Consider the following 23,171-nt stretch of genomic DNA (forward strand, 5'->3'; position numbering starts at 1 on the left):
AAAATTCTGCTGGTTAGAAATAACCTAAAAGACCAAAAAAAAACCTTAAAATGGTAGGAAAGTAAAAAGCCATGAATATTGCAAGTGGTTTTATATAGTTCAACAAAGTCATTAAGCCTGTGTAGTGAATACATCAGATACCTCCTACTTTAGACCATTTCCCCCTCTCAGTTCACTAAAGAACAGAAACTGCTTCTGCCAAATCCTTGTTTTTGACATTGCAGTTTTGACCAAGCTTCACTTTACCACTGGGAAAAATACTATAGAGTGCTGCCACCTCCTGTTACACATGAAGCAAAATATGCCCAAGGTAACACCACAGTTAAGACTAGAACCCAAATTCAGTCCATAGTACTTTAGCCATTAATTGATTTATACACAGGGACATTCTCTTTTACTTGCTCAATATTCACGTGTAGGCACTTGCAAACTATGGAACAGCCTTGGAGAAAAAGACATAGTACATGTGACTTTAGAAATTGTTAGAAAGAGCCACACAGCTAATATAAAAATCACTCCTGTTAAAGAAACCAGCCTAACGTGGATGAAAAATTGTCCTTGATTATCTTAATTCCATACTGCTGTTGTTTTCAGCTGTCTTTAAGTCAACATTGGTGTATGTCAACCCCATTAATGAGAGACCTCCAAATTACCCTATTCTCAATAGCCTTGCTCAGTCTTGCAGGCTCAGGCTCGTGGCTTCCTCTGTTGAGTATATCCATCAGGAATTCAATCTTCCTCTTTTCCTATTGCCTTCCACCCTACCAAGCATTATTGATTTTTTTTCTAGTGAGTCATGTCTTCTCTGATTGTTTAATTCTTTTTAGGGGGGTATGTTTGTATGATTTTAAATGTTGTACGACACTTTTTCACAAAGGGCGGGATATAAATAACAGTTTTATTTATTTATTGCTTAGTATGATATGGCCAAAGTACTACAGCCTCAGTTTAGTCATCCTGGCTTCTAGGGAGAGTTTAGACCTGATTTGTTCTAGGACCCATTTATTGGTCTTTTTAGCAGCCCACAGTATTCTCAGAACTCAGCTCCTACACCACATTTCAAATGAGTTAATTTTCTTCTTTTCAGATTTCTTCACTGTTCAGCTTCCTCAGCCAAACATAGAAATGGGAATGTTAAACTGTACACCTACCTTTGCACTTTATTCCTTGACTTTTTTCAAGAATTGTTCAAAGTCTTTACTATTTTCTGCTAGTAGTATTTCCTTACTCCAATTTCCATGCCTCCTTCCTCCAAATCTAATCCTGCTATACATTTTATATTTTTGACATACAAGTTAAATAAATAGGGTGATAAAATGTAGCCTTGCTTGAACTCCTTGCCAGAGGAAACCATTCAGTTTCTCCATATTCTGTCCTTCTCCATATTCTTATCCTGAGTACATCAGGATAATGAAATGTTGTGGCACACCCATTTCTTTAAGAGTGATCCATAGCTTTTTGTGATCTGTACAATCAAAGGATTTGCTGTAGTGTATAAACAGCAGGCTGATTTTCTTTTGAAATTTGTTGGTATGTTCCATTATTCAGCGTATGTTTGCAATATGATTGCACACTACTAAAACAACTCATTTCTTCCATCGCTTTAGGCTGTGAAGCACACAATTTATATTAAAACCTCTCTTTCAAAATCAGTTTTCACTTGCATCCCCAAGCATGAGTGTTTTTTATATCCATACCCTGTTTGTGGGTTTAACAATTGGCCTCATATTTGCCACTACGTTGCTAGACTTCAGATAGGCTTTTAGTCTAATCCAGTATGTCTTCCTCTTCTTATGTTCTTAATGTCAGCTTCACTATTTCCTAGAATAGCATGCAGAGTCACGCTGCCAGTGATCCTGTAGACAATAAACAGCTCTCATGACTAATAGACATTGATAGTCCCTTATCCTCTATGAATGTATGTAATCTTATTTTAAAGATACCCAAATTACTGGCTATCTCCACATCCTGTACTAGAGTAAAAGCCTTATGAGAGCCAGCATGATGTAGTGGTTTGAACATTACACTAGGACTCCAGAAGACCAGGTTTCAAATCTCCACTTCACCTTGAAAACCCACTGGGTGACCATGGGTAACTCTCTCTCGGCCTCAGAGGAAGGCAATAGCAAATCCCTTCTCACCAAATCTTACCAAGAAAACCCTCTGAGAGGTTCAACTTTAAGAACATGATAAGTGGGAAACAACTTGAAGGCATACAACAAGCCCTATGTAGAAGTCTCCTGTTTAAGTATTAATTCCATGATGTAATATTTTATTCTGTCTAAATTGCTTTACAAATCAGAGTACAATAGATACATGTATCGTGGCAGTGGCAAATGGAAAGGACAATCACATCTTTCCTTTTAAAGTGTGACTATAAGGTGCTTGTCTATATAAATTTTTCTCACCAAAACAAATAATTTCAAAGTGTTCTCTGCTGCAAAAGATTAAAGGTTGCTCTTAAAAAAAAAATCAGTGACTGCACTTTGGAACTTCCTTGTAAAAGAATTATTTGTGCAGAAACCAAAATGATTTAAGAAGTCAACATTTTGTATCTGTGTTTTTCAAAACAAATCTGACATTTTGTACCTTGTTTAAAAATGGCTATGATTTGACTGATTGATTGATTTGCACAAGCATACTGATTTTGGAAAAAACACATGTTGTCCTTTTAAAATCCTGAAGCACACACACCCTGTATGGATTCACTATTTTCTTTTGGATATTGAGAAAATTTACAAGTATTCTTTAAATTCTTATAAGGGTCACCATGTGCATGGAAAATGTAAATGGAATTGTGATAGAAAACAAGCATCCTAGAGATACATTAGACGAAGATTTCTGTCCCTTACTATCCAGTGCACACCCAGAGTTCAACTTTACTACACAAATTCACAATATGCCCTCCCCCCCATCCAGTTTGGCCAAGGAAAAGCAATTTCTGGTGAGGAGGATTGACAGCAGAAGAACAGTGGATGGCTGTTATTAACCCTTTCTGCATAGATTGGCCTCACTGACCAGATGCAAGGTGCAAGATGCTCCTGTATCTTTAATGTACAGAAGAAAGAATATCAGAAAGAAGAAATTGCATGACATGCAATCTCTGCTAAAATTCCCTGCTGAACATCTTTTAAGTGTGCAGAAAGCCAGTCCTCTTTTGCCATCCTATCTGGCTATCCTATCTCCATATCTATCACTTTTATGCTTCTCCTAACTTCTCAGGAGCTTTCCCCATACATTACAGCTTTCTAAATGATGGTACTAGAGCTAAATCGAATTGCAAAGTTGCAAGGCAATTAGGCACATATATTTTTCTCTACTAGTCCTTAAAAAATGGCAGAAAATCATAAAGGACTGTTCGGATTCTAGCAATTCAGTTCCCATGGATTCTCTGTTTTTGTTATTGACTGGTGGATGGGAAGTGGGTGGAAGGAAGTCCTATTTTCAAATCAAGAAATCAATTGTGAAAAGGCTGCCTGCAGCAAAACTTTCTGCTGATTAACAATGTGAAGCATCATGAGATCGTACACTGAAGCAATGGCATATTTGGAGAAAAACAAGATATAAGATAATTTTAAAAACTGTAAGTTTGTGTTTACATAAACATTAACCAACCCTGGTCAAATACCAAAGGTTAAGAGAAATCAATGTATAAACATTTGGGCATCTCTCTTTTCAGCTGTAGAGCAACAATTCCACATCAGAAGTGTATACAGTTTTCTAATTTAACTCATGGTCTATGCAGCATCTATACATGTCCTAGTGTGCCAAGGCATGACAATATCAGTTCATCTTCTCTTTTGTTAGTCTTAATTTATTAAAAAATTAATCAATGGCTGCTGGTTGAGCATGCATTATGACACTTATTATATTTTATATACTTTCTCATTTTGATGTTCCTGTTGTTATAGAACAAAATTTGACATTTAGTCAGAAATTACTTTCTAGTAAGGTTAAGTTACGTTTAATCAGAATAAAATGTGAATCTCATTCCATGAATACGTTTTCATTTCACAGAGGAAATGAGTCACCAGATGAATTCACACAACTAAATTTTCCTAGAGCACCTTTTTCAATTTGACTGCAACTCCCATTGTTTCAACTCAGCAAGCCCATACTAGTTGGGAGTACCTGCCTGGGAAAGGCTGAACCAATCATAGTGGTCTCAGTAGATTCAAACCCTAATTTTTCTAGGAATATTGTAAATTCTCAGAAACCCCGAAATTGAGCTTATTCACACTACTGAATTACAGTTGGCCCTCCACATTTGTGGCTTTGACTTTTGAAGATTTGGTGATTATTATTATTATTATTATTATTAAAAAAGTATTTATATCTCTCCTCTCTATGCAACACAACTGGGGCGGCTTACACATTAGAATCATAAAATCAAAGAATCAAGGGCCATCCAGTCAACCCCCTTCCATGCAGGAAATCTAAATCAAAACATCCCCAATAGCTGGCCATCCAGCCTCTGTTTAAAGACCTCCAAGGAAGGAGACTCCACTACACTCTGAGGGAGTTTGTTCCACTGTCGAACAGCCCTTACTGTCAGGAAGTTCCTCCTAATGTTGAGGTGAAATCTCTTTTCCCGTAGCTTGCATCCATTGCTCCAGGTCCTAGTCTCTGGAGCAGCAGAAAACAAGTGTAGCTCTCTCCTCAATAGGGCTATCATACCACCTCTTAACTTGCCTTTCTCCAGGCTAAACATTCCCAGCTTCCTATGTCGTTCCTCATAGGGCATGGTTTCCAGACCTTTCACCATTTTAGTCGCCCTCCTTTGGATACGCTCTAGTTTCTCAACATCCTTTTTAAATTGTGGTGCCCAGAACTGGATACAGTATTCCAGGTGGGGCCTGACCAAAGCAGAAGAGTGTGGCACTATTACTTCCCTTGATCTAGACACTATACTTCTGCTGATGCAGCCTAAAATTGCATTGGCCTTGTGAGCTGCCGCATTGCACTGTTGACTCATGTTCAACTTGTGGTCTACTTGGACTTCCAGATCCCTTTCGCATGTAGTCTCATTCAGCCAAGTGTCACCCATCCTATATCTGATCATTTCATTTTTCTATCCTAAGTGAAGTACATTACATTTCTCAGTGTTGAAATTCATTTTGTTAGCTTTGGTCCAGCTTTCTAATCTATTCAGGTCATTTTGAATTTTGATCCTGTCCTCTGGAGTATTAGCTATTCCTCCTAATTTGGTGTCATCTGCAAATTTGACAAGTATTCCCCAGTTCTGTCATCAAAGTCATTGATAAAGATGTTAAATAGCACTGGGCCCAGAACAGAGCCCTGTGGGACCCCACTGGTCACTTCTCTCCAGGATGAAAAGGAGCCATTGTTGAGCACCCTTTGGGTTCGGCCGGTCAACCAATTACAGATCCATTTAACAGTTCCTTTGTCTAGCCCACATTTTACAAGCTTGTTTGCAAGAATGTCATGGGAAACCTTGTCAAAGGCCTTACTGAAATCAAGATATACTATATCCACAGCATTCCCTTCATCTACCAAGCTGGTAATTTTATCAAAGAAAGAGATAAGGTTTGTCTGGCATGACTTGTTTCTCTGAAACCCATGTTGACTTTTTGTGATTATGGCATTGCCTTCTAGATGTTCACAGACTCTCTGTTTAATGATCTGCTCCAGAATCTTTCCTAGAACTGATGTCAGACTAACTGGACGATAATTGTTGGGATCCTCTTTTTTCCCCTTTTTGAAGATGGGGACAACGTTTGCCCTCCTCCAGTCTGCTGGGATTTCTCCTGTTCTCCAGGAGTTTTCAAATATGATTGCCAATGGCTCCAATATTACATTTGCCAGTTCTTTTAATACCCTTGGATGTAGTTCATCTGGTCCGGAAGACTTAAATTCATTTGGATTAACAAGGTATTCCTCTACTATCTCTTTACTTATTCTATGCTGAAATTCCCCTGTTCTGTCTTCTGCTCCATTATCCTCAGGTTGACCACCCTTTTCCTTTTCTGAGAAGACTGAGGCAAAGAAGGTGTTGAGTGATTCTGCCTTTTCTCTGTCTTCTGTTAGCATTTTGCCATCTTCTCCATGCAGTGGCCCTACCATTTCCTCCTTCTTCCTTTTGCTGCAGACATATCCAAAAAAGCCCTTTTTATTGTTCTTAACCTCTCTAGCAAGCCTGAGTTCATTCTGTGCTTTAGCTTGTCTGACTTTACCTCTACACATGGTCCCTATTTGTTTGAATTCCTCTTTGGTGATTTCCCCATTTTTCCATTTCTTATACATGTTCCGTTTAAAACTTAGCTCAGTTGAAAGTTCCTTATTCAACCATCCTGGTTTCTTGAGACATCTCGCATTTTTCTTCCTCATTGGAACTGTTTGGAATTGTGCCTTCAGTATCTCCCTTTTGAGGAAACTCCCATCTATCTTGAACTCCCTTCTTTTTTAGTATTCCTGACCATGGGATCACCCCCAGTATTTCTCTAAGTTCACTAAAATCAGCTTTCCTAAAGTCTAGAATGCATGTCTGACTATGCCTGGCTTCTCCTTTCCACTGTATAACAAACTTCAGGAGAACATGGTCACTTCCACCTAATGATCCCACCACTTGCACCCTATTAACCAAGTCATCCTTGTTGGTTAGGATCAGATCTAAAATAGCTGACCCCCTTGTTGCCTCTTCCACCTTTTGAACAATGAAATTGTCTTCAAGGCAAGTGAGGAATTTGCTAGACCTTGAGGATTTTGCTGAGTTTGACTTCCAGCAAATATCAGGATAGTTGAAGTCACCCATCACTACTACATCTCTCTTTTCTGAGTGTGTGATCATCTATTCTAAAAAAGACATCATCCAATTCCTCCGTCTGACTTGGGGGTCTGTAGTAGAGTCCCACAATAACATCCCTGTTGTTTCCCTCCCCTTTAATTTTTATCCAGATGCTCTCCACCTGGCTTCCAGGATTGATGTCCTGGATCTCTTCACTGGTTTAAATGTCCCTGACATATAATGCTATTCCTCCTCCTTTGCTGTTTGGCCTATATAATTTAAAACATACCTTAAAATGACAAACAAAATTAACAAATAGATCAAAGCAGTGGCTGTGGTGAGAGTCAGGGGTATAGGAGGTTCAGATTTTTGATGGCCAGTTGTCTATTCAGGAAAGGCCTGCTGTCTAAGGTGATAATATGACAGATCTCTGATTACTTGTGTGTTTGATTAATATGTTCTCTCTAGGAATCTCTAAGTCCTCCAGTTCTACTGGAAGTTGACCATAGAGTTATGCTGGAGAAGCTAGACGTTCCTAGAAAAAACATTTTCTAGGCATTTGTAGGTCCTCTAGCATGATTATGTGATCAACTTCTAGAAGATGTTGACCACAGAGTTGCAGTGCAGTACTTGGAGATTCCTAGAACAGTGTTTTCTTAGACAAGAAGAAGTGTATTTTTTTATTTGTGGTTTTTCCACATTCACAGGGAGCCTTCACCCATAACCCGAGCAAATGTGGAGGGACCACTGTATAGTGCTTTAATTTGACTTTAACTGCCAAAGTTGTATAGAATTCTGGAATTTGCAGTTTAGGGAGGGGAATTTAGAATTCTCAGTCATGGTGCTCTAGTGCCTCTCCAAACTACAAACCTCAGGATCCCTTATGAGGCAACCATGGCAGATAAAATGGATAATAGCACTATAATTCTGTAATGGAAATTGGCCCCAGGACACACGTCAGTCTACACAACTGTTATCTGCATAGGTACAGTTAAACCTACTGTATTCAAGAATGGCTAAACAGAAAGCCTAATCCCAAATAACAGCAGGTTATAGTTAAGGATGTGGTGAGGGGGCATGCCATACATGCTCAAATTCATCATTTGATTTGCATATGCTATCCAATTTAACACTGAACTCTAAGCAAAATGTCTACAGTAAGAAAAAAATACCTCCCACATGGCTCCAGAAAGTATTTATAATTATTTTATGTACTTTTATATTGTTCAGGATAACAGTACTCTATGTCAGTTGATGTAGAGTTATAGTGACCTTTTTACACAACGACAAGTATGCTTTTTAAAAGAATAACCAGCCCAGGGCCATTTTAGACTTCCTGGCTGAGAAACAGTTTGATCCCAATTTGAAAACTGAGATTACATTTCAATGAATGTCTACTCTGAAATCTGTCTCACCAAGTTCAATAGGACCTACACCCAGGCAAGTATCTAAAAGTCCTGGGCCAGCCCTGTTGAAAAGAATACTGGGTTTGTATAGGTGAAAGGTTCTAAAAGCTCAAAAGGCAGTATATAAATGCTAAATATTTTGAGACTATACTATCTCACACACTCAGGCACATAAGAGAAAATATTATGCCCCCTCCCATCTCCCCAGAAACACAACTTTATGACTAGGGAAACCCCAACCCTGTGACACTATTTATCACACTCTGCTTTTGACTGCCGACATTTGGAAAGCAACATCAAATTACATTAGTCATTTCCTCCATTCTCTCTCCCAGCTTATTCGCATTCAGAGAATGAGATTACTCAGGAGATTTCAGAATATTTCTTGTACATCCACATAAACAAATATAAATTTCCCTATGTAAACAGAGATATTTGTATAGAGATATTTTCCGGAACAAATATTTGAGCCATTTTAGACACATTACTGGCTGAAAAGGAAAACTGAAGGCAAATAATCGCTTGCATTTTTTCACTCATGCATTCTGTCACCCAGCAGGCCTTGGCTAACGGAGGCTACATCTACACTGCAGAATTAACACAGTTTGGCACCACTTAAACTGCCATGGCTTAATGCTAGGGAATCCTGGGATTTGTAGATATTTAGCTGCCTCTGTCAGAGAGCTCTGGTGCCACAACAAACTACAATTTCCTGAATTCCATGGCACTGAGCCATGGCAGTTGAAGCAGGGTCAAACTGCATTTATTCTGCAGTGTGACAGCAGCCTCTGCTTCAAAATACAGTAGCTATCAACTCATTAAGCTTGCATGGTATAGAATTGGTAGGCTACTCACACAAAGTGTTCAGAAGTAATTTTGTGCTGTGCTGTGTGTAGCATCAATGTAAACTATGGCTCACAGGCCATTTCCCTGTCAAGCTTCTTCTGCAAGCTTCTTCTGGTGTTTTATGTGACCAGTAATTGGAGATAAGAGGCTATTTAAAACCTGAAGAAGCTGCTACATGGAACTGAGCTATGCTTTGCAGAAGTGAAAGTCTTTACATTGGACCCACTCCTGAAAGGGTAGTTAAGGCATTAAACTACTGGTAAGTTGGGTTTTGCATGCCTGGAAACAGTGTCTTGATTACAAGTTGACATCTTTATAACTGAGCTATGTTTGCATGCCTGGAATTTACCTCTGAATAAACATGCACAGAATTGAGCTGTACTTCCTATGTTTGATAAGAAATGTCCAAACTGGTAAAGCCTCCCTCTGGCCCCAACCATTTTCTTGTGGTCCTTCCCTGTGTCCTTAAGCTTAAACACCTCTAAAATGTGTCCCTTCGAGTCCCTTCTCAAACTGGAGTTCATCCCCTGTGCTGAAAAAGGGTTCTGCTCCTAGTAACCACTCTTCCATCTGTGTTTACAAAACAGGAAAAGAATATAAAAGCTCTCTAACATTAGCAGATGCAACTGCCTTTTATTCCCAGAAAGTTTATATGTAAGTAACCATTGCTGTTGAAAGAAAGAAAAAAAATAAGAGCTTCAAAGGTCCACTACAAAGCTATTTCTGATTATCACAGGATTCTTAAAGCAACAAGATTTTCAACCATCTGATCTATTCCTGTTAAAGATTAATTTACATAATAATGTCCAACTGGCTAATATTTTTTTAAAAAAATCACACAATGCAATGCTAATTATTTAGTTGTGCATGAATGCATGTGCATACTTTATTCTGTGCAATTTAGCACCAGTGTTATTGAAACACATGACGAACTATGAGGAACTCAGTTTCTGTGACAAAATCAGCTTGTGTGACCATCTGGAGGGCCACATGATTCCTACTCCCACCCTAAGAACTGCCTGTGACACTGAGCACATGAGAAGGGAACAAGCAAACAGACATTCCAGGAAGGGTCACTGCTTGTCCAACAACTCTCTCACTCCCCATACTTAAACCTTTCAAGGAACAGGACAGGTCACTATCCACTGCGCAGCTGCTATAGCCAGCTAGGCTAAGATCCAGGCAGCCTCCTCAAATTTCAAGCAACTGTCAACAGAACCTTGAACATCCCAGGCAAATTCAAAGATGTCATGCTTGCCTCCACCTTTCCACTGCCTTGATTCAGGTAGTAATGATCATTCCTATTTTTGATTATTCCTGAGCTAATGTGGAAGCCTGAGAAGGTAACAGGCTATTAGCGCAGGCCTCTTTAGGCTTAGTAAGGAGGAAGATTTCAGCATCTCTGTTTGAGGGAAGGACTGTGTAATTGACAGTGAACTCCGGGGCCTCCAGGGAGGAGACACTGAAGAAGACTTTCTCTGAATCTGAGAAAGGAAAACACAGGCCTGTGGAGAGCCCATGCAGTAATGAGGCTTCTTGAGGCACAGTCTGAACTTCAGTGCTGTAAGCGGGTGGGGAGGGGGGAGATCAAGTACTAGGGCATTAAATAAAGCATCTTTGAACAAGTGATGCTGTGTGAGGTCACATACTCTAGAAATCAAGGTGGGTTTCATGTCCCTTTCCTAGCAGATGATGCACTGCATGCTTCACTTGCATAGGTGAAATAATCCAAATTATATCTATCCACATATATACTCCTGTTAAACAGTTTGGGCTCAGACTATCTGAATGATCAAATTTCCCTAGATTAATCTTCCCAAGCGTTTAAATAATCAGGGACGGGCTTTTTTTAGTCCCATCATCACAGGCATGTTTGGTGAAGATATGAGAGAGAACCTTCCCAATGGCTGTTTCTATGTTCTGAAATCCCACTACCAGTTCATCCCCTTTCTGCTCTCTTTTTCACAGCAGCAAAGACTTTTTTTTATTTAAGCAGGAGTTTGGCAGTTAACTGGCTTAGGCAGAAGGATCTTTTCACAAGATGTGCTATATCTTTATCTTTACGGTTTTAAAATAATGTTTTAAAAGAATTGCTGCTTTATTTTTTTACACCTTGTTATTATTAGATATTTAGCAGTACTTGGTTTTAATTTATACTGTAAGGCACCTTAGATTCTGTGCCAGGACAAAGATGGGATATAAATTTCCTGAATAACTAAATAAATAATCCATACATAGAGAAAGATATTAGACTTACCTTGAAATAAAAATGCTTTGCTGGCATTATGCAGTCCAGACACCTGTGCAACTCCAATTGTCATGTTGACAAGATCCAGCTCTGTGATAATATCAATTTGTAAACCAGGATCCATTCCAAAGCCTACAACTGATTTAAAAGAAAGGAGATAGAAAAAGTCAATTTTAATTTTTAAATAAAGTACAATGCCTACAAATTATGTGCAATCATATATCCAGACAGCAATTGTTCCACAAGTAACAAAGCATCAAGTGAAGCTAAACCCCACCTTGCCAGATTTTTTAAATACTATTTGGTAAGATAGAGCCATTATAGTATAGTGGCTTGAGCATAGTATAGTATGACTCTGGAGACTAGTATTACCACATTCTGCATACCCTGCATTATTTGGGGGTACATTTTCATTATAATAGCAGTTACAGAGGCCATAAGCATAAACCTGGAAAAGTCAGATGAACTTTAAGTGAACTTCTGATTGGTCACAGACCTGAAGACATGTGGAAAGAACCCCTGCAACTTTATGGCTGTGGATATTGCTGTTTCCCACCCCCTGTTGTGTGCATTTGAAGGTCACAGACAAAGGTTTGTCAAGCCAATCTTGCTGTGAGTCCCACTGTGCTTTCCATCACCTGATCCTATCCAAACTTCATGGGGTTGTCCTAATCTTATTACTGCTTGATTAAATCAATGTCACTGCCATCAAGCAAAAAAAAAAAAATCCTTTTGTAACTCTGAAATTAAAACCACCAACCATTGATTTTGGGATTCCTAGAAAATTTACCCAACTGCCTCAAGACTCTATAAAAAGCCCACCTTGGCACTTACATATTAGTTCAATCTGGAATCAGGCAGGAGCACTGCTAGATTTCATATTGACCATCCCCCCATCTGGCTCCCCTCCTCCCCACATCTTTTAGGCAGAACTGTTGAGCAACTGTTACTTCCATTCCCTGACTGGAGCTCCACATCTGGACTGGTAAAGTTTTGCCTTACCTCAACCTTGCTACAAGCTACTACCTTTAATTCCATTAGTTCTTGTGTGTGTGCATGTGTTAATGCGATTGTGTAAATGGTGATTTTTCCCCTTTGCTGTGAATTCACTCTGAATGTTGTTGTTCTTGGACCTGTTATACAAAGGCTGAAACCCTGCCTTTCCATTACTGAAGACTTCTCTCTGCTTCCAGCTGAGCTAAACTAATTCCCCCAGTGAATTCAATTTGTGGGTGCCCTATTGGGACCCCCTGAAATTTAGGTCACACCAAGATTTGAATCTCTGCTTAACTATGGAAACCCACCAGGTGACCTTGGATAAGTCATATTTTCTAAGTCCCAGAGGATGTCAAAGGCAAACCCTTTCTAAACAAATCTTGCCAATAAAACCCTGAAATAGGGTTGCCATAAGTCAGTAATGAAATGTAGGCACACAACAACAATGTGAACAAAATCTGAACGAAATAAAACACCAGCATTAATGCAACAGTATAGCATAATAAACCAACTGTGTAGTTAAATAAACATTTGAGAACTTGGAAGATGAACAACATAAGACAGATACAGATTGAGCAGAGAATGCTATGTACGAACAGTGACTGTGCTTAAGAAAATACTTTATTACCAAAGATTCTGAAGTCTTATACACACCATTACAAGCCACAAAAACACTACAATAGCTCCTGTAAGGCTAACTGCATATCTCCTTTACTAGATTATTCAAGTATTCTGAATTTCATTTGTACAAATAATATCATACCTCACCTCCTTTAATTAAAGCTTTCACCAAAGAGGGGGGAAAATACTAGTACATCAAAATGGTATGAAGCAGTCTTTTTGTGGTCAGGTATAAGATGCATAAGTTTATCATTGTATGTTGATAACATGCAAAAGCAGTCTTTACATTTTCTACACTTGGGAAGTATCAAACCATGGTTACTGAAGATAGCTTGTTTAAACTAGCCATAGTTAATATTATTCACAGTTGTGGTCCAAACAACATGGTAGTCCCTGCTTATTCCAAGCAGAAGCATTCAATCTCCTTCTCCTGGCCTTAAGTGAGGAGGAGAAAGAGCATAGGAAACTGGGATTCACGGCATCTCATAGTTGTGCTAAAGTTTAGCTTCAGTGTGGTATGCAGCCACAGAATTTCTGACTGTACCTTTCAGCTACACTATTCCGTCTAAGGCAGGGGAACATTTGGTTCTCTGTGTAATGTTCTGCTTCTACAGCTTCCATCAGTTCTAGCCAGAATGCAAGTCAGTCCCAACAACATCTTGATACCCATGTTTTCCAACCTTTATCAAAAAGGATTTTCTGTAATATTAATTACAGCATATATTCTAATATCTTTTGGAGGGAGAGATAGATGATTCTTATTAACCCAACAGAAACCAGTGAAAATAAGAACAAGTCAGCCTCAAATCTACTTCTTTCTCCATATGGCTAGAAAAAGAGATAGTGACAAACTCATAAAAATTTCTCTGGATATGATTAAATATCATGCATTACTACAACAGATTCAACAGATGCCAGAATAGATTGTTGAAACTGACTCTACACATTAGTATCAACTCACTAACTATGTAATATTTCACACTTCTATAAGTCTAGAATATACTGTATTGTGGATATCAACACTACTCCTGATTTTTTTCTAGTGAATTCATTAGAATTTCAATCCAATCCAATACACTGAGGAAATTCTACCCATGAACTATACAGTAAAATCCCAACTGATTTGAATACATTATCTGATAAATCTAGCTAGAAACAAAGAGAAGCATGTATACTGCTGGTCTCTATTATTTGCCTTTGCTATTTGAAGCTTTGCTCCTGTTTGAATTGTGAGCTTTAGACAAGGTACCTTGTCTAAAACTGGCTCTGCTGCAGAATGTATTTTATTTCAATTACCTAGTAAAATATCCATATGTACAAGAAGGAGAGCCTGTGTAGTGAGATGGTTTGAGCTCTGGACTCCAATTCTGGAAACCAGGATTTGAATCGCTGCTCAGCCATGGAAATCCACTGGGTGACCTTGGGCAATTCTTTCAGCCTCAGAGAACAGCAAAGGCAAAGCCCCTCTGAACAAATCTTGCCAAGAAAAACCCATGATAAGTTCACCTTAGGGTTACCGTAAGTCAGAAATTACTTAAAGACATATAAGAACAATAAGAAGAAATGCATTTCTACATGTGATATAAGTTTATAGAATATTTCAACAAAACGTTTGTTCATAAAGGCCAACTCACATGATTTTTTTTTTTACAAAAAGGAAATCAACTTCAGCATCAGGAAAAACAGATGGTTGCACAAGTCTTTCTCTTGTAAATGAAAGACACGTGTGATGTATGTTTTCACATTATGAGGACATTGGGTACCTATACTTATTTTTTCATGCAGCTTTATCTCCATGTAAGGAGAAAAAATGTGTGAAGCAATGTATTAATTCTACATTAAAACAAATCACACACGAAAAGAATAAAGACATAACATATATTGAGTAAGAAAAATGAAATGGAAGAATCCATTCTGGAAATTTCAAACATATGCCATCAATGCAGAACCTTATGTCACCTGCTCACATATATTGGTTGAAATTTCCCTTTTCTGCATTACCCAGATAAAATCCTCGCATTTGAATTCATCCTAAAACTTATGGAAAAGATAACATGAAAGGCTTTTAATCTAATTCATTCACTGTATCATTGCTGGTTCAAAGCACTATGGAAAATCCAATTTGCTCTTCCTCTCTTGACCATACACATTTAATAATAAAATGACTAACAATTTGCAACACTATAAAAGCATCCAAAATCTGCTGCCTAAAGGAGCTGGCCTGTTTGGCTCTTCTTAATGGTAGAATTAGCCCAGTGAAAGACTCTTGAAGGATTAGCTGCATTACTATGAGTGCCATCTTGCTAACTTCACACATAATTATCAGGTATTGGGACATTTCACTGCAGTCATCAGTTACTATAACTAAGCCCTACAATGAACACATGTTGTGGGGCAGGAAAGGGGAGAACCGGTCAGGTTCCATAGAATTAGATGAACCTAGAGATTTCATTTCCCCCCCCCCCCCAGGCCAGGCCAATGATGGCACCCAACAATTTGTGCTAGTCTCAGTTAGTTTACAATGTAACAAATGCACAGATGTTGCTAATTTCCAGGATGCAGCAGGTTCCTGCCAAGGATTCTTTCACATTCAAGGTATCCCTCTCCCCTTCATTCAAACAATGTTGCAACTGTAAAAATAAGTGTCTATTTCCATTAAGCAAACTCATGGCAATTTAAAGCACTACTGGTTACATAGGTACCACATGCACTTACAGGGTGATGGCCATTACATTATTGACAATAAATCTGGGCTAGGCAAACTGCACCTCTCCAGATAGCCCTGGTCACCACAGAAAGGTGAGTAGTGCTGCAGGTTTTAATTTAAGAATACCTGAATGGCTACATAACTCCTACCTTAGCAATACATGACAAGATCTCACCATCATGCAAAACCTTAACTGTGAGCAATCACAGGAAACCATCCTTATCAAGAAGATGAAGGATGGGGAGTTCAGGGACAGTTCAGAGACAGAGCCACTAAAAGCAAGGGAGTAGACAAGATGTCAAGAAATAATAGGTGGAGGAAAAGACACAGGAAAGAAAGAGACAGGAAGTTGAAGAAACTAAATGGAGAAGATAAAAATGCTATTTTTATATTTTAAAAATCACCCTTTCTGAGACCTCAGGTACCTATATCCCTCCTTGAACTGTCACCCAGTGGAAGCCATTGAATCAACCTTTCTAAACTGTTTCCAAACCTGCTTGAAGAGCTCATTTTTAGCTGTTCATGACCAATCTTGCTTTTCCCCTCCTCCTTATTGCTTTTTTCCTTTGAGATGCCTTTAGACTGAGGAATTTACTGCTGATGCTTCTATGCCTGTTTTAGGAACCTTTATGGCCAATGGGTGTGATGACAATGCTTTAAATAATACATATATAAAGCAAGTTAAGGGAAACTCAGATCAAGGACAGAAGGTGTTTGTGCAATCTTGTTACAAAAGGAAGATCTAACTGGAGATGAAGGCTTTCATGGCTGACACCCATTGTTTTTTTGTGGGCTTTTCGGGCTATGTGGCCATGTTCTAGAAGGGTTTATTCCTGATGTTTCACCAGCATCTGTGGCTGGCATCTTCAGAAAAAGCTGGCATCTTTTTCTGAAGATGCCAGCCGCAGATGCTGGCGATACAGGACCCGGAGCAATGGATGCAAGCTACAGGAAAAGAGATTCCACCTCAACATTAGGAGGAACTTCCTGACAGTAAGGGCTGTTCGACAGTGGAACACACTTCCTCGGAGTGTAGTGGAGTCTCCCTCCTTGAAGGTCTTCAAACGGAGGCTGGATGGCCATCTGTCGGGGATGCTTTGATCTGGATTTCCTGCATGTTAGGGGGTTGGACTGGATGGCCCTTGCGGTCGCTTCCAGCTCTATGATTCTATGGCCACATAGCCGGAAAAGCCCACAAAAAACTATCTAACTGGAGACTTTCAGGGTGAAGGAGAGACTGATTATGGAGGTTTCCCTTGACCAATGGCCATCCTCTTCCACTGAGCATGCAACTTCAGGAGCGTCTCATATGGAGTGGTGAATGAAGGCTACACCTGTCTACCCAGCCAGAGCAGCCCAATCAACCCTGACAATCAGTGGGTTGACAAATTATCAGCTGGTTCACCCTCATTTTTGAATTTTATATGTGTGTGTGTTTATCAGTTCACCAGCTACATTGTGAACTGAAAGTCTTTAAAGATATTAGATGCATCTGCATGAGATCACCTGTGATCCAGATAGGGTTTAGGGAATCCCTTTAATGTATACTGAATTGTATGCTACCTGTCTGTATGTGAGTAAAGCCAACATAGCATAGTGGTTTGAGTGTTAGACTAGGATTCTGGGAGACCAGGGTTCAAATCCCCACTTGGCCATGTAGGCCCACTGGGCGACCTTGGGCAAGTCACACACTCTCAGCCTCAGAGAAGCGCAACAGCAAAACCCTCTCTGAATAAATCTTGCCAAGAAAACCCTGTGATGGGTTTATCTTAGGCTCATACAATCATAGAGTTGGAAGAGACTACAAGGGCCATCCAGTCCAAACCCCTGCCATGCAGGAACTCTCATCATAAATCAGAAACAATTTGAAGGCACACAAGGAGGAAGAGAATAATGTTTAATGTTCGAGACTGGGCATTTCCCACAGAATCAGCACCATGTCAATACAGTCGGCCCTTCTTATACACAGATTTTTTTTATACACGGATTCAAGCATACACGGTTTGAAAATGTTCAAAGAAAGTATAAATTTCAAATATCAAACCTTGATTTTCCATTTTTTATAAGGGACACCATTTTGCTATGTCATTATATTTAATGGGATTTGAGCATACACGGATTTTGTTATCCACGGGGGATCTTGGAACCAAACCCCAGTATATAACAAGGGTCCACTGTGCTAGTTCCACAGTATTGATGCAATCATCATCTAGCAGCATGGTCAGTTCACTTTAATATATCCCCAATCATGTGGGACTTTCAGACCCAAAATCTCTTCCTACTTACTAGGGTAATTTTTGAAGGTCTCGCAGTCCATAACACCCAAATCAGTTAAGCAAAATTCCATCCACAATGCCTTAAATGATGGCTCAGGAAACAATGGGAGGAGAAGTAAGCTGTACACAGTACTTTGTAAGATCTACTTTGTAACATTATTTATACTGATATTAACCAGAGTAAGTAAAGCGTCCACAGGACAATTCATATTGTGTATTTTCCCTCCTTGAAGTCTAATGTGGAAATTCTAATGTTTAAACTATTCCTTACAAACAACATCAGAACTAGTGAGCTACCATCACCAATCTGTGCCTTTCTCCAATTATGATTAGCAACAGACGCAGCATTTCAGCAGGCTACTAATATTCTGCCTGTCATCCCTTTTCTGTTCTCTTGTACTGGGTCTTGGTACTGCATACAGACATGCAAAACACTGAAGTGTTTTTCAAAAAAAAAATTAACAATTAATCAACACGCAGAAAAGCAGCTTCTGTTGTATAATCAGGTCTGCTCTCCTCCCTGCAGTCTCAAAGTCTCTTTCTGAGATTTTAAGGAAGAGCACAGACAGCTATTTCATTTGCATTTGTGTCTTAAGCAGAATGAATGGATGAAGCAATCCATTTTCCTCCTATAAATTAAAGAGAGCCATTAAATGGGAAACGATTTCCTCTAATAATAGTACAAACCATGGGATTTGATATCTTGTTCTAATTCCAGCTCAAGTTGAGAATCCACATCCTGACTTTCAGTTATTTCTTCACTCACCCCAATTTAATTTTTCAGAGAGAAAGAAGAAGAAGAAAGATTTTGATTCATCAATGTTAAAGGCAATATGATCTTTTGACTGGGCTGAGCTGGATCGTGACTCATAACAAGGAAATCTCTTAAAATAACCAATCTGGCTGTACAAGTTTAAAAGGCACTTAACAGAATTAACCTATTTCATGCAACACTTTTCTATTAAGAATTACTATGATCTTGACCTGACCACAATTCAGAGGTAAGGATGTTCAACAAGAATTTCCCAAAATGACTTGCCTCAAAGGACAACATTTTTCATTAATTTTATCAATTGAGAAGATTCTATCTAATTGCAGTTTGTAATGAGCTTATGCCACTACAGTCCCATGATCCAACTGTGACCAAGTTATATGGGCGACCTATTCAAACAAGTACAGGTACAGTCCGTTCAAGGGCTTGTTCAAGTGCCAGTGAGTACAATGAGAGTTACTCACACTTTCATCTCTTCCACTGAAATGAATGGGATTTATGACCTATTTAATGTAGGCCAAATTGTGCCCAGAGTGGTTTTATATGTGTGTGTGTTACACACAAGCTTGTTCATCACTCACATAACATATTTAATGCAAAGTGTTTTAGAAACTTCCTCTATTCTTCACATTCACTTGCACTGGGTTTTCCAAAAAGAAACAGGGAATATCCCGCTTTCTGAAAACCCGCTCTGAGGGGAATTTGCCCCAGATCAAGAGTGCAAAATCCCAATCCGGGTGTGCAAAACCTGGTGCCACTGGGAACTTCCCACTTTTAAACTGGGTTGCAATTCGGTGCAAAAGGTAGTCTGACTGGCCCCCTCAGTCCATCAATACGGCTGGTATGAGGTTCACCTAGGACTTTATCACACCTGAGGAATTTCTCTTAATTTCGAATGAAAAGAAAGTGGGGCCAGAACGCATTTATGTGAATACACTAGTTCAGCAAATTTATGTGAATTCGAATTGCATTCAAACTGGCTTCCCATTGTCTGAAAATAGTATGCCATTGCCCAAAATTGTGTGTGTTAGTCTATCATGCAATAACGTGAAACCCCATGATTGCGTTTGGATTGCCATTGGATTTTACTTCCAGTTTCCCTTGTCTGATAAACTCCATAGAAGGTCTGTGCATGCTCAGAACAAGTTTTCAGCAACTGCAGCAATCCAGATGTAAGCTGGATATCTAACCACTTGAGCAAACATGCACCAAACAATCCAGAAACCACCCCAAGGATATATAATGCTATAAAGCCTCTGCTCTTCAGTCTTAAACTTAACTGAACTCTTTGAGCATAGGGAGGAATGACACTCAAGCTCCAGCATAAGTATTTTCTTGACAGACACCTCGAACAAACATCATCCTTGTCCTTTGCTCTAAGTGCCACATGTGATACAACTTCCTAGGTAGCGTAGGTCCAGTACTGTCGGTTTTAGCATCTAATGAGAGGTGATAAGAGCATTGGAATGTTAAATTTAACTAAAGAAAATAATATCCAAGGAAAGCTATGTAAGTGGGTCTTGACTTCCCTCAAAATAATCTAAGTGTATCTTCACAGAACTTTAAGTAGTGTGAACAGAACAAAAGAAGTGAACAAAAATCTAAACTGTTCCCAAATATATTTTCTCTAATGTTTGGGTTGTGTGTGTTTTTTTTAACCTGAACATTTTTACAGCGATTTTTTGGGCTCTTCTGAATTGTACGCTCTGGATCTGAAACCCTTTTGGTGCAAATACTTGAGCAAAGGGGAAACATAAGGAGAGATGCTCACATGAACTAACCATGCTGGTTTTCAACATCACAGTCCTAAAAAGATAGTGTGCTCCATTTAATTCTCGCTTAAAATGTGTTCTGATATTAGGTTCCAAGATTAGCCGCTAAAATCACAGAGAGAGAGAGCTCCCTTCACACACAGAGAGAGAGACACACACACAAAAACCCCTCTCCATAATACAATTACTTGGTGCAATTCAGAGTCCTCTGGAGGATGACTGGGAAGTGCCAGAGGAAAGGTCCACTGCCTTGTGAATGGCATGCGGGAAATAAAGCCCTGTCCCTACTGCTCTTCTCTTCTGGAGGAGAAGAGTGCGCAGAGACCTTTCTCCTTTCTCTCAAGTGAAAGGCTTTTTCTCAAAGATGGTTACTTTAAATCCTTTCCCTCTTCTATAAAAAAAAAAAAGTGGGGGGAGGAGATGCCTGGTAGGATCCCCTAAACTTTTCCTACCTGGTTTAGAGGAATGGGAGAAGAGAAGGGGATGTGGGGATAAAATAAAATCCAAAGAGGCTTTCTAGGTCATGAAAAGGAGGGGAAGGAGAACTTGGCTTGAGAAGGCTGGGAACGAAACAGACTGCCGAGATCATAGCGAAAGCATCCAAGGGAAGCTTGCGAAAGGCAAGAGCAAATGCTGCTCCAGCCAAGCAGCTCCTCCTCGGATGTCCTCCTCACACACGGGATGGGATTAGGGGAAAGGGCTGTTTGGATGAGCAAGGGGCACTGCATCGGAGGTCAAGCTCTCCAGCGGATTTCATCTCTCTGGTGGCGCTTTTCCTCTGTCTCTAGTTCTTCCCTCCTCCTCCTCCTCCTCCTTTTTTATTGGGGATCCTGGCTAAGTCGACTGAAGCCCCGCTCCCTGCCTGGCCCTCCCTGCCTGGGAAGACAAGGAAGGGAGGAAGGAAGGGAGGAAGGAGTGCCGCCCATGTGCCAGGAGCTTCCATCCAGAGGAAGAAGAGGGCTCTAGCCTCCATCGCCCGCCCGCCCGCCCGCCCAGCCAGCCAGCCTTCCTTCCTTCCTTCTTGCTGAGTTGCCCTGGGGTTCTTTCCAAGGAAAGGCTCTCCCTCTGGCGGGAAGAAAGCCACCTTCCTTCGGGCAGGAAAACAGAGGAAGGAGGATGGGGAGATGGTCACAAAGGCTGCCAGGGGAGGGGAGGAAGCTCTGGGGCACATGCGGAGCAGGCGAGGGATAGCTGCATCCGCACTGCAGAAACGACCCGGTTTGAGAGCCCTTTCACGGCCAAGGCACCGTGCTATGGAATTCTGGGAATGGTCGTTTGCTGCGGCACCAGAGCTTCGCTTCTTCCTTCCTTCGCTCTGGTGCCACAACAAACGACCATTCCCAGAATTCCATAGCACGGCGCCGTGGCAGTGAAAGGGCTCTCAAATCGGATCGTTTCTGCAGTGGGGATGGGTCCGCACTGTCTCAGCCTCTCTCTCTTTCCTGGGTCCTAAGAGAGGGGCCACTCCTGGGGCCATGGCCAGGCAAAGTTTCCGAGTCCCGCCCTAGAAGCCTCCGAGAGAGAGAGAGAGAGAGGCCGAGGCAGGCAGAGGACGCGCGGGGCTGAGCTCCTGCCACCCGCAGCCCTTGGTCCGGGAGCAAAGGGCTCTCCTCCTTTCTTTTTTCTAAAACAAATCTCTCTCTCTCTCTCTCTTTCTTTCTTTTCTTTTTTCCCCATTTTCTCTGAAGTAGATTCACAGGCGCACGACTGCCTCCAAGGTCTCCATGTGAGGAGAAGAGAGGAAGCAAGCAAGGAAGGAAAGAAGGAAGGAAGGAAGGAAGGAAGGAAGGAAGGGGGGAACCAGCAACCCCCCCCCAGCCCACCAGCCTCTTTTCTCCGCTCTTGCGGGAGGGAAGCCGGGCATTCGCCCCGATGCCAGCGATCCCCCGAAGAAAGAGACCGAGCAAAGGGAGGGAGAGGGAAAGAAGAAAGGAAGAGGGGAGGGAGGGAGGGAGGGAGAGAGAAGGAAGGAAGGAAGGAAAGAAAGAAAGACAGAAGGAAGAGGGAAGGAAGGAAGGAAGGAAGGAAAGAAAGAAAGACAGAAGGAAGAGGGAAGGAAGGAAGGAAGAAAAGAAGGGAGGGAGGGAGGGAGGGAGAGGGAAGAAAGGAAGGTGGATCTTGCACAGCGCCCAGCCTTCCTCCTGTTGTCTCTGCGATGGACTCAAGACCCCCGACCCCGTTCCCCGGAGCCCCTCTGCCTTCTTCCCCGCCCGCTTTCCCAAGCCCCCGGGGCCTCCTGCCCTGGGCTGCCTCCTCACCTGCGCTGGCGGCGGCCAGGGAGAGCCAGAGGCCGAGGAGGCGCTCCATCTGGGCGGGAGCAGGAGCTGGAAGTGGCGGCGGTGGCTTCCCCGCGGAGCTCGACGCCTGCCTCCGCGCCTCTCCTCCTCCGCATCAGAGCCTTGGACTTCGGGCGCGCCTTTGGCCAGAGACACAGGAACAGAGACCCAGACAGAGAGAGAGAGAGAGGCCCCGCCGCCGCCGCCGCCGCCGCCGCTCCCCTGGAAGAGCCCAGGCGCTCGGTGGGGATGCCCAGAGCCAGCCAGCCCCTTCTTCCCTGGGAAGGAGGGAGGAGGGAGGAGGGAGAGGCTCCGGAGACCCCGCCCTCAGAGCCAGCCCCGCCCTCTGCCCCCTCCCCTCCGCCTTTCGCCCGGGGCTCCTCCTGCCTGGGCTCCGGCCCCCGCCCCTCCCCCTCTCGGAGCCTCAGGGACCAGAAGGAAGCCCCGCCCCCTCCCTCCCCCCAAAAGGGAGGCAAGGGCAGCATCGTGGAGAGGGAGAGGGAGGG

At 41.4% G+C, this 23,171-nt stretch overlaps 1 protein-coding gene across 5 annotated transcripts in view; it reads right to left on the reverse strand.

The window, feature by feature from the left end:
• NELL1 (neural EGFL like 1) overlaps positions 1 to 22,927 on the reverse strand; it is a 630,714-nt gene extending 607,787 nt beyond the window's left edge. For 2 of the 5 annotated variants that reach the window (XM_089521361.1, XM_089521359.1), the window contains exons 1-2: positions 22,648 to 22,927; positions 11,255 to 11,383 (exon numbers count right to left, since the gene is read on the reverse strand). In XM_089521361.1, the coding sequence (XP_089377487.1) occupies positions 11,255 to 11,383; positions 22,648 to 22,696 (178 nt within the window). In that variant the 5' untranslated portion in view covers positions 22,697 to 22,927. Of the gene's footprint in view, positions 1 to 11,254; positions 11,384 to 14,496; positions 14,517 to 22,647 lie in introns of those variants that run through there. The other 3 variants (XM_089521360.1, XM_089521357.1, XM_089521358.1) reach the window with 2 other exon arrangements.
• Between the last annotated feature and the right edge of the window lie 244 nt (positions 22,928 to 23,171).

This window comes from Sceloporus occidentalis, unplaced genomic scaffold, assembly GCF_023333645.1.
Source record: "Sceloporus occidentalis isolate IW3139 unplaced genomic scaffold, rSceOcc1.0.p SCAF_4, whole genome shotgun sequence".
Classification (NCBI taxonomy): domain Eukaryota; kingdom Metazoa; phylum Chordata; class Lepidosauria; order Squamata; family Phrynosomatidae; genus Sceloporus; species Sceloporus occidentalis.